Source organism: Aythya ferina (genome assembly GCF_964211825.1).
Source record: "Aythya ferina genome assembly, chromosome: 2".
Lineage (NCBI taxonomy): Eukaryota > Metazoa > Chordata > Aves > Anseriformes > Anatidae > Aythya > Aythya ferina.
In genome coordinates, this window is record NC_140297.1 from 92,378,850 (window position 1) to 92,391,556 (window position 12,707).

The 12,707-nt window shown below is 36.6% G+C and overlaps 1 protein-coding gene across 5 annotated transcripts in view; it reads right to left on the reverse strand.

Moving 5' to 3' along the window:
- Window positions 1-12,707, reverse strand: part of PTPN3 (protein tyrosine phosphatase non-receptor type 3) — a 164,242-nt gene that overhangs the window by 32,468 nt on the left and 119,067 nt on the right. For all 5 annotated transcript variants that reach the window (XM_084508444.1, XM_084508446.1, XM_084508447.1 and 2 more), the window contains 4 exons: window positions 9,172-9,195; window positions 6,799-6,997; window positions 5,790-5,867; window positions 4,912-4,968 (listed from right to left, as the gene is read on the reverse strand). In XM_084508444.1, the coding sequence (XP_084364570.1) occupies window positions 4,912-4,968; window positions 5,790-5,867; window positions 6,799-6,997; window positions 9,172-9,195 (358 nt within the window). The remainder of the gene's footprint in view (window positions 1-4,911; window positions 4,969-5,789; window positions 5,868-6,798; window positions 6,998-9,171; window positions 9,196-12,707) is intronic.

Sequence of the window (12,707 nt, forward strand, 5' to 3'; positions counted from 1 at the left end):
CAATCCCAGGAATGAGTGAGTACAGTCAGTGTACAGACTAGGAGAAGAACTCTTTGAAAGCAGCCCTGAAGAGAAGGACTTGGGGGTTCTGGTGGACAAAAAGCTCGACATGAGCCAGCAGTGAGTGCTAGCAGCTCAGAAGGCCAACTGCATCCTGGGCTGCATCAACAGAGGAGCGGCCAGCAGATGGAGGAAGGGGATTGTCACTCTCTGCTCTGCCCTTGTGAGGCCCCACCTGGAGTGCTGTGTCCAGGTCTGGGGCCCCCAGCACAAGAAGGGCGTGGGGCTGTTAAAGAGGGTCCAGAAGAGGGCAACGAAGATGATCAGAGGGCTGGAGAAGCTCTCCTGTGAAGGAAGTGTGAGAGAGCTGGAGATGTTCAGCCTGGTGAAGAGAAGGTTCCAGGGTGACCTTATTGCAACTTTTCAACACTTAAAGGGGGCTTATATAAAAAGCTGGAGAGCAACTTTTTGCTTGGGCAGACAATAACAGGACAAGGGGGAATGGTTTTAAACAAAAAAGAAGGGAGATTTAGATTAGGGGTTAGGAGAAAATTCTTCACTCAGAGGCTTATGAGGCACTGGAACAGGCTGCTGAAAGAAACCATGGATGCTCCATCCCTGGAGGTAAGACTAGACTGGATGAGGCCCTGGGCAACCTGATCTAGGGGTGGCATCCCAGCCCGTGCAGGTGGGATGGAACTAGGTGATCTTTAAGATCCCTTCCAACCCAAACCGTTCTATGATTCTATGATATACAAAGCTGATTAAAGGATCAGAGCATGAGGAAAGGCTGGGAGAGCTGGGATTGTTTAGTCTAGAGAAGAAAAGGCTCAGTGGGGAATCTTATTAATGCATATTAATACCTGAAGAGAGGGTGCAGAGTGGAAGGAGCCAGGCCCTTCTCAGTGGTGCCCAGAGCCAGGACAAGAGGCAATGGGCACGAACTAAAACACGGAAGTTTCTATTGGAACATCAGGAAACACTTTTTTTTTTTGCCTCCCTCCTGTGAGGGTGACTGAGCACTGGAGCAGGCTGCCCAGAGCTTGCGGTGTCTCCCACCTTGGAGATATTCAAGACAACCTTTGACAAGAGCATCAACTTACATAACAATTCTATTTTCATTGCTATCTCAATTTTCAGTTTGTCTAGGAAGTACCCAGCTATACAAGAATCATATACTTAAATACTCCATTTAAAATCTTTTATAAATGAGACCTAAGTCCATTACAGTCTCTTCTTCCGTATTCATAGTTATTCCCTCTATTTCCTTCATGCTAACACAGGTTCCCTGAACTTTGTTCATCCAATGTTATTGGTCCTATCAAGAAACAAAATGTGAACAAGATGCTTAAATTAGCCCTTTCCTCTTGATCCTGGTTATACCTTGCAGGAAGCATGGATAACTCTCCTGAACTAAGTTTATCAGTGATGTACTACATTACCAAGTAAAAAACAGAAGATGACAAAGGAGAGGTGATAATGATAGAACCAACAGGAAGAAAAATGCACAGCTAGAAAAAAAAAAGTGATATGGAGATGAAAATAAATTGGGAACCGTTTGTGTCAGAAAATAAAGTAAAATTAAAGAAAATTTAAAATGTGTGTAAGTGCCAGAAAACAGATAAGGGAGAAGAGAAGGAAGATAGAGAAAACAAAGATGTATGCAAAAGAAAAGAATCCAAATAGAAAAGCTGATTAAAAAATCAATTTAAAAAATTAAGATTGCTTTCCCCCACTTTTTCTAAAGAAAAAAGGATATGGAAGATTGTCAATGATGAACGAAAGACATGAAAAGAGAGGAACAATTATAATCAGCAACGGTGTCCTTCAACACTGATTTAACCAGGTATTCACAGTTCCCAAGAAGAGTCCCTTCCATACTTTGTATAATTTATGAAGGCAAGACTGAAGAATGCGACTATGAACAATTGATTTAATCTCTCTAAAATGCTGTTAGTAATATTTGAGAAGATAAACGATATAAAGATCGTATCAGTCATACAGACCATATCTGGTCAGTCTAGGAGCATCAAGAAGTCAACAAAAATATAGAAGGAATGGTTTCTGAGTTCCTACATTTGTCAATAATTTAGAATTCTTGGCTGGTTGCTGGCTATTATTCTTTATTACAGGAGAAGATGAATATCTATGCTCAAAGAAGCTATATTAATCATGTGACATGTTAATGCCTCAGCTCTCTTGCTTGAATCATCTGACTGTATAAAATATATCTCAAAGGGGAATTAATTCTTTCCATGTAAGCATAATTTGTAGATTTTTCAGATACAGAGCTTTTTCAGACAATTAATTATGTCAAAGGCTTCCTGTCCTATTGACACACCCAATGTTTCATTTTATGCTAATCACTTTGTTATTGCCCCAAGAAGCATGCATACTATTTTTCAGTCAGAAGTTTTATTAAATACAACCATAACTACTTCTTTATCACCTTTGGACATTAATACTGTTTGTGGGAGGAAAAAAAAAAAAACAGTACAGAAATTTTGTTTAAAAAAAAAAAAATACCAGTTGCAAGAAGTTGTTTTTCTTTAGATTTATGCTCTCCTGCAACTCATTTTGCTATTCTGTCCTCAAATTTTTCTAGCAATCTAGATTACTGCTGTAGTAGAAGGGAATTTAAAAAACAAACCCACACAACTTTATTTTCCCCTTTTTTTATTTTCCAAAGGGAAAATACTGCCTTATTTTGTGAGTACAGTTTCTTCTCTTCCACAAAAAAAAAAAAAAAAAAAAGACAAATCTTTTTGAAGGAAAATTGAAAAAAAAAAAAAAAAAGTAACCTACAAACCTCATAAATATTCTTGGCAAATAATATTATTAAATAGTGTCCCTGAGCACAATTTGCTTGGTAATGTGTGAATCCAGAACAAGCTGAAACAGCAGCAAATACAATAAAGGAATGACATCTCTGATGTTCTATGAAGCTAAAGTAAACCAAAAATGCATTCCATATAACTACGTAAACTCTCAAATATCAATTACATTTTATTAAATAGTCAAGAGAAGGTGAAATATAGTTTATGGAAAACTATATAATCAACATTACTACTGTTATGCTCTCTATTTTTTCCTCTTCATGTAATATGGTGTGATTTATATAACACTGCTGCTGAATATTGAATACTGCGTTGTGTAAGTTGTGTAAGTTTCCAGTTTATTCCTTGACCCTTGATAACTTGCTCACTTGTTGCTTTATTAGTCTAGAAAGCTAATTGGTCACTTCTATCTATGCCTACAGTTACTAATTGGAGATGCTTAAATGAAGCCTTTAAGTTAGAATTACAGTCCTTTTCCAATCAACAAAGAGAAAAACAGATCAATACTGCCATACTTCCCAGAAGACAATCTGATCGGCCAAAGGATAACCACTGCCTCTGGAGAAGCATCTTTCCTTCACAAATTGTGAAATGAGCCTGCTTGTCTTATATTCACTTCAATATCTCAAATAACCCTTACGAAGATTGCTAGGTTGAACACAAACCCTTAAGGTCTGTTTCATTTTCCCTTTATGGATTCAAGTTATAATGATAATTTCCTATTACTTTTCTATTCAAATATTGTAGCTCATAACAGAGTGCTGTGTACTGCGTTAAGTCAAGCCACAAATCTTAAATGCTTCAGCATACAAGTTCTCAAACAATTTCTTTTAGCTAGATTTACATCATGACATTCAGATATCAGCCCTGTGTCTGCTTATTACATTTCAAGAGTCTCTAATATGTAGAGCACAACAGACTTGTAAGTTTAAGTTGGAACTATCTCCTATCAAGTTAACACTGAGATTGTTTTATGAGAGTTGGGAAATATACTTTGGAAGAAGGTGAGTGAAATAAAAATATAAGATGCATATCCTCACAAACTTAAGAACCACTTATTTTGAAAAATGTTAGTGTTATATCATTATTTCACAATTCAGCGTAAGAACTCAACGGCTGTACTGATTTTGATGAATGTACACGTAGTCCAGAAACATTGCCATAATCAAATATCCATATCAAAACAAAATGAGTGCAAACACAAAATCACTAAGGTTGGAAAAGACCTCCAAGATCATCTGGTCCAACCATCACCCTACTACCAACGTCACCCACTAAACCATGTCCCTAAACACCACATCCAACCTTTCCTTCAACACCTCCAGGGATGGTGACTCCACCACCTCTCTAGGCAACTCATTCCAATGTCTGAACATATTCTGCTCCCCACTCCTGAACCCCTGCTCTGCCCTCCGTATTCCCCCATCCTATTAGCGTTTTTAGCATTAAGGATTTCTTCAGTTACTGAATAGTCAGACCACAACAAGCTGTCAACAGGTTGTTCCCTCAAGCATTTATCCTCTCCTAACCACCCTACAAAATTATTTTAATCACAGCATCCTTTGTCAAGGAGTTTCATAGGTGTCTTGTGCCCAAAGAACTACTACTATTCATTCATTTTCAACCTGACTTTCACAAACTTGATTTGATACTCCATACTTCTTTTAATGGAATCCCCTGCTACCTGTTGCACATTGCTCCAAAAAACCTTGCAGATCTTTGCCATATCTCTCTGAAATCATTTATTTTTTTCTTGGCTGCTGAGGCCCAGACTACTCACTTCTGTTCTGCATCTTCAACCATTCTTTTTGCCCCTCTTCAAACATTTTCCATTTTCCAGAGCCATTTTAAGATGCATTTTTTGAGATGATAGGGGAAACAAACATGCTTTCAGCAATTCCCAATCTTTTCATCCACAGCGCAAGAAAACACTGGTCAAATCAATTTCTAAAAAAAACCCAGCTCATCTATTATTTCATACTGGTTGTGTGTTTCCAAATTCCTATGAGTAAACACTAGACATTGGTGGAAGAAGTAATAAATGAGAGATTAAAAATGGTAAGAATTTACTTACAGGTGATCCTGGAGTTATTCTCGATACCAGTAATGGCATTTTTTGATCTACACCACCCTAGAGATGAAGAAAATAATGACTATAAATGTATCATTATAATACGTACATTATAAACATAAGCAATTGCCTATTTTAATTTTATTTTTATAAAGTTAGTGTTCTATCACTGTACATGTAAGTCAGTTAGGTTGAATTTTGATGAGTGAATGTCAGGAGACGTGTGTGTTTTTTCCAGTTAACTAAAACCAGTGTCTTTGCCTGCCTGTACATTTTAACAGGCAATAAACAGATGAAATGCACCATTACTCAAATCCTACTCTTCGACCTAGCCTAATTCAACATTTGTACTCACTAAGTGGACAGTATCCTTAAATATTGTGATGAACTTGCAAGAGGTCAGGTAGCAAAGTTCCAGACAGCTATCTTCCCTTATTCCCTTTACATGAAGCTACCACTGCTCCACCAATAAAATGCCTCAAGCAAAATGATCAAATTCGACCCTGATTTTGATATTACGGCTAGTTTACACTACTCTATCTTTTTAAATAGAATTTCAGTGAGGGGATGTCAAAAATTTACACAGAAATCAATACTTATTTCAATTTTCTTCCTTAATTAATTTTCATCTCTCCAATGTGATTTTTTATGGGTATATTCAATAAGGTATCACAAACTCAACTATTTAACTTGTTTTATAATACAGAAGCAAGTTTTTACAGAACTAAATACCTTCAATTAAATGTTGGAGTCCACATTTATGCAGCAAAATAGGCAGTTTGCTTTTGAAACATGTCATGGTCATTAAAAATGAAATGTATTCATAATGCTAAATCATCTACATAAATCCTGTAAAAATAAGCAAAAGATTGGTGTTTTACCTTTAGATTAAATCCAAACTTCCCATCTTCATCTGGTGTGATTCTCACCAAAAGTAACTCTCCCTCAATTAGTTCATTCTGTAATATACAGAAAAATCAACAAACTTTTCTAGTTTTTAAAACAAGACAGCAGCAAATAAGAATATAGTGTATCCAAACGTAGACATGCTGAACAAGAATACTCTATGTAAATCCGTGTTTTAAAAAGGAAGAAGTTAAGGTTAAAGAATACACTCACAATTGTAACCTTTAATTGTAAAAATAGCAGCATGTATATTGGTGGATATGTTCTTTGCTTTTTCTGCACTAACACTGTTACTGTCATCTTAACTTTTCCAATTGATACCTATTAAATTTTTCAATGTGTTGTCCTTGCTAAAGGTGACTGAAGGAAAAAAAAAAAAGATAGGTACAACACCCTTGAAGCACTCTTACTCTAAGTATTATGAAGTTACTTCTTTTTCTTCAACTTTTCTCCTCTAAAAGGGTACACGATATCTTTTGCAGGAGATCCACAAGCCGGAATGATTAAAACTTGGTGGCAGCTACTGGACAGGCAGATTAGAAAGTTGTTAAGCACACCTCTGGAAGAGGCTGGAGAAAAGGAGAGGAATGATTTGCAGTCATAAAGCTAGCATGGGGCACCTGGTGAAAGCGTGATTTTTAGCCATCCCAGAGAGGAGATGCCTGGGATAAAACAGAGTTGTGTCTGCTATTGAGTCATATAGCCACTTGAGTTATGCAAGGATTCCCATTCCATTAAGAGATTCCCTACAAATGCTGCTAGAAACCTGGACACTATGGGAAAACAATGTAGCTGGTAGGCCTGCCTATCATATTTTATATAGAGTTTTAGATACGTTTGAATAAGGCAAGAAGATTTATTCCTATTACCGCATAAAACATGCTCATCCCAGGATATAATCACAATTTATGTGGATTCTAAATCTACAGTTCAAAGCTACATTTAGCACCAGTTTTGATTTTAAAAGAATGCAACTGAACATACCTTATCACAGTAGTACTGACCAGAATCTTCTGTTGAGCTACTTTTTGTAATGTTGTCATATGTTTCTAAGAAGTGTTTATCCACCCCTTCCAAAGGGTAAGAGCCAGAAATGTTACCAACTCCATTGGGAGACTGAGCCAAGGTTTTAGGTGAGGTATGGGTCAGAGAATTCCGAGTTGGACTATTTCCCAATACGTTCCTTTGTTTAAGAAAGATAAATAAATATTAGGAAGGTATAGTTATCCAGATTTTTATGTTAAACAGCATAAAACATGCAAACGTACTGCTCGGTTCCAAGAGCAAGCCAATTTCATACTTGGATTTTAACACTTCTTGCCATTCAAAGTAACAGTTATTTGATCTGTGGATGTCCAGAAGAAGGGACAAAACAAAACTGAGTAGCAGAAACATTTTTAGCAAATTACTTGGAGGTTAGCAGTGAAAGGCAATGCTGAAGTGGTACAGGAAATCACAGTAACGTGGAGGAAATGAGAGTTGAGCCCCAGGGGAAAGGCACTCCAGTCCTACCCATGAAAACTGTATACTGTGATTCCACTCATTTTTGCAAAGTACTCTTTTTCATTCCACTCACATGAGTGCCAGCTCAACCTTATCTCTCTGCGAGAAGGTGGTTTGCAGAAAAGCCACGGTAAATTGTCAGAGAAATAGGAAATGAAGTGACCTTGACAGGGCTAATAACAGTACTATATTCTGTCTTTGAGGTAATTATAGCCATGAAGAAGGACCCAGAATTAAATGGAAGTGTAGACCTGAACTAATGGGTCAAGAACCTTAAAATTCAACGATGAAAAAAAAAAAAAGAAAGAAAACAGTAAGTAAATGAATACATCATATCTTAGAATTGGACAAGCTGCCTGGTAGTGCCCCATGACCTTTCAAATGTTCACTCAGCTACAGTTATTTCTTCTGAAGGGGAAGAAATGCAGACCTCTAATACAACTAAAATTGTTCTTCAATTAGATCAAACTCACCATACATAATAAAAGATCCATCTTCACAAAAACTACACAATACTTTGTGAAAATCTGTGTGTTGGGAAAGCTCGGTGCAGCTTAGACACAGTGTCCTATCATTAACGTATAGTGCTGTGTATGGCACAAACTGAGATGTGCCACACCGCAGACTGACCTTGCACTTGCATCATGGATGCTCAGTGGCAGGACAGTTTGCAGCAATACTCTGCACTGCTACTGGGCAACCCAACACTGAAATGAAGTACATTTGATCCTTGGAAGCACGTGATGTTATTTTTTTTTACAGAGTGTATGTGATTCATTATCTGCTTCACCATACCTAAAAGCAACATTAAATCCTCAAAGAGAGGAAGTATCAGAAGTAAACCCTGGCATTGAAATTTGTGAATTCCAACATCAGTCTCTGCTCTGGTGCAATTCTATTCATATACGTGAGCTTTTCTGAACCATTCCCAGGGGCCACTGCTAGCTGTCAATGAACTACACTGCAGAGGAACGTAATGTAGGCTTTTAACATACAGGACCTGCAAACATTAATAATAATGCAAACACTTATTTCTCAGTTTGTAGAAATCTGACTACAACTTATGTTGAAAGATGTCATTTGGCAAATGTGGTTTTGCCTTAATATTTTTGATGCTCAGTTTTATTACATGTTCTTGGCAATGTGAATTAAATGGTTTGTACAACATTTGCAGGATTTTCAGTTACCACAGGAAATGTTTTTCAGGAGACATGATTCACTTGGCTCTTTCAATAATCTGAAAATACTTTGGCAAACAATAATGACACTTAAAAAAAAAAAAAAGAATTATGCTATTATGATTATTTTTTTTAATCTGGTAGCTTCCAAGAGGTTTTCATTATTTCTTGAAGTCATTGTTAAGTAAGCAGGAACACTGTATATGTAAACACATCATAATACATTTTTCAGAACATATGTTATTAAGAAAATATTCACTTGCAACTTGAGAGCATAGCTCCTAATGATCTTCCAGTGTAGAAAAAATTAACACCACCAGAAGAACATGACAAATTACTTCAGTTAGTGCTTCCTGGCACTACATAAAGTCACGAGATAAAATTACCAGCAGATTTTAGCATCAGTAAACTTTTACAAAAGGTTATACTGAACAGTTTAAAATTATTATTATTTTGTTAACAGCACTTATGGTCATGTTAGGAAGTAAAACTTCCCACATCCTGATCCAAAATCTTATTTAAAAAAAAAAAAATAAAAGCTTTATAATATTCATTGGTTTACACATCCATTTCGATTTTCAAACTATAAAAATAAGTACTTGGAAAAAATAATTTATGTATTTTGTTACATAGCTTAAAGCTAAGGAATCTATAATAAAGTTTAAAGAAAACTCACTTTGGTGATTCTTGTTCCGATGACCTGTTAAAAACGAGTAAATAAACATGAGTTAAATCTTCAGGAAAACAGGAACTAAACTCTAATTAAAAAAATGCCAGTGTGTAAGCCAAAAGGTGTGTTCACAGAAAATTAAAGAATACTTAATCCTGTGCAGAAGATCTGAATCAGGCAATTATGGCATTTATGAACCACTCAACAAAAAAGTCACCAGGCAGTTCTAACTACTCACTTCCACTTCTGGCACAAGCCCAACGACAGCCAACGCATCTGCTACTGAAACGTCAACTACGCTGGAGCTTACAGAGGCAATTATTGAACAGGACACGCTACAGCATTTCAGGAAGTTTTAGCTGTGGATCACGCTGCCTGAAGATGTCACTGATTATATTTCTTTACATGTAGGTAAGGAGAAATTAGCATAGGCTGCTTCAGAAGCACCACTTAGCGTAAGAGCAGACCAGATGCTGACAGGGAATTTTAACACAAAGCATAGCTAAAGTAGAAGTGACTACACAGGTGAGGACAATCCAGCACAGAAAAGAAAGGCAGTTAATTAGGGCTCTTTGCTGAGCAGCTTGGCTGAATATAACAGAGTCCTCAAGCATTATCAAGATAACGTTCATACACAGCATCTGCTGTGGATAAAGTCTACTCTTTGCTCACATCCAGGAGTGAAAGAACTAGGTAATTGTAAAACTTGCTGTGCTAGAAAAAACAATTTGCTTAAACTGAGGGGAAAAAATATGCAAGAACCAGTACATTGTGATGGATTGGTTATCTAACCCAATATTCTGTTTTCAGAAGTGGCTAACTGATGCTTAGGAAAAGTATTGGAAAATCGTGCAAACATTTAGTGATGCTTTCTAAGAAGACTCGCATGGCCACCAACAATTAGCAGTTCTGGGACTTCTGAAGTTGTCATTTATTCAAACATACTTAAAAGAAAAACTGAAATGGAGTATAGAGGCTGGAAATAGAAGCAATTAATCATATTAGGGAGCAGTTCTGGCTTTCTTATATTCTATAAAACATGCAAAAGAGACAAAATAAGGAAAGTTATAGTCCACTCTGCTTAGGCTGACTGTCCAGTTCCTTTACAATCCAGTTACTCCTCTCCCATTTCTGCTTCCACAAACTTGTCATGAACACCTCAGGAAACAGAAAGACTTTGTTGCTTGGAACAAGCCCTGATACTCAGGTACATTGCTGGGACAGCAGCCCCTCACCACAATTACCCTTTCAGATCACAGAATCACAGAATTTCTAGGTTGGAAGAGACCTCAAGATCATCGAGTCCAACCTCTGACCTAACGCTAACAGTCCCCAAAAGATGCCTCCTTTCCAGAAGAAGGTCACAGCTGGAGGCTAAAACTGTCAAGGTATCAAGGTATTTGCCTTACAGCAAGCTTTATCACATGAAAATTTGTTGGTGAAAGCCACATATGAATATATCACTCCCTGTCACACAAAGCAAAGCAATGACTTGCCTCAAGTTTGTATTTCTTTGCCAGTTTCTCCTGAATTTAGTAACCTAGCTACACAAATTATGGCATTTTTTTTGATAAAGTGCTCTGTCAAAACTGTTATCTTACTCAATTCAGTTAACCAACAAACATAAGCACAGCTTTTTACTAAAAGAATGGGACTTAAGTACTGTCTACTACTGTTTTTCCTTTAAACATTTCATCACAATAATTACTCAGCAGTGAAGACATAAATTAACTGTCAGATTGTAAAATGAGATCATGTTACTGTTTGTCTGTTTTATTAGATAGCTTTTTAAGTGTAGCAAATATATTCAAAAACTTAGCAGCTCTACATGGAGAAAAGTATCAAAAGTTATAACATAGAGCATTTTCTGAAGCAATTGAAGAGCTTCATCAGAAACCACCTGAAGCAGTGAGTTAAACCATATTACATCAATTAAAATAATAAGTATGATACTATAATCAATTTGAAAGTAAAGGTTACCCAAAAAAAGTGCTTGCAAATTAAAGTCTGTATGGCAGATAGAACAGAGCTTTACAAATTTAGTAAGTAGCAACCAAAAAGCCTAAGCAATACAACTCCATGCTGGAAAAATACAAACAAGCAGTTCAGCTTGGGTGCAGAGCTGAATTGTCAAATTACAGGAAGCAATTCACAGTACAGTTAGATTTTCCAAATGTTGTTTTCTAAAACAACCCTAATATTAAGAATCACGTACTATGTTTCAGTAAAAACTACAGTAGAAATAAAAGGTTCATTCTAGTTCAGTTTCCTTATTCTACAAGATGAACAAATTCTTCCTTGAGAGGCAAAGATGGTGATTGAACCTGATTCAATAAGAATTTGTGGAAGTTTGGGTTGTGTGTACTTTTTAAAAACAAACAAACAAACAAAAAAACACAAAAAAACAACAAACAACAACACTATTGTTCATCTTTCTTTACTGCACTCATGCCCCACCTTTGGGATCCCACTGACATTCTCCCCCATGCTCCCACAAGTACCTTCAGTTCTCTTGTTTGCAATCCTCGCAATACTTGTACTCCCTAACTGCCAGCAGTACAAAAGATCCTTTGGCACCATGCACACACACGGTGCCTGAGCAGCCAATCTAAGAGGTACAGACAACTGTTGAACTCATAATGGAATTACTCAATGAGAGAAGATAAGATCAAGTGTTTTTTCTACCTATACACCGGTTTTCACTAAGCTCATAAAAAACAAAGTTAGCATCTTTGAAAGCTCCATCCCCACATTAGATGTGACTGCAGTTGTCCAGACTTTCTGAAGTGGGAAGGAACACAGACAGGCAACACGATGACATAAGCCTTATTTCCTTTGGAAGTCATGCTAAAAATAAAGAATCATAGAATTTATTTTAGTTTGAGCTAATTGATTTCCTTCTGAGGGAAAGAACAATGAAGCTGTGTATTTTTCTATGCTGTGCCACAGAAGAGATACGGCTCTATTACCAAATTCTTTGTAGAGTTCAAGCTGTTATGTTAACCCAGGTGAAAGCTCCTAAAACAAACAAACAAAAAAGCCTACATAACATAAAATTCTGATACAATGTCCCTGTTTTAATATAATATCTCCCATCTCCAACACAGGACAGTCAGGTTATTTGAGACAAAAACACGATTTGCACTTCCATTCATATAGTCACACAGCAGATTCTCAATTATCTTAATAAAATATCTGGAGACTTAAATGTGGGATATAATCCTTTGTAATATTGCTGAAGATTTATAGGTTGAATTATTGTACTTTAATTCAAACATATCCATCTGAAGGAGTAACTGAATCATTCTGCAACCTTTTAAAATATAAAAAGGTAACCAAAAACTTAGACTAGAAAAAGACCAAATCCTTACAAGATATATCCAATCCTTACAAGATATATCAGTGCTGTGTATTCATTCATAAAGTTCTTATCAGGACAGCAAGCCATAGCTGCAGAATTTTATCTTTGCAACTCAATGAAATGTTACTTCTGGCAGTGAATTATTCACCAGTGTGACAAAGTACTTTGAACAGGAATATTG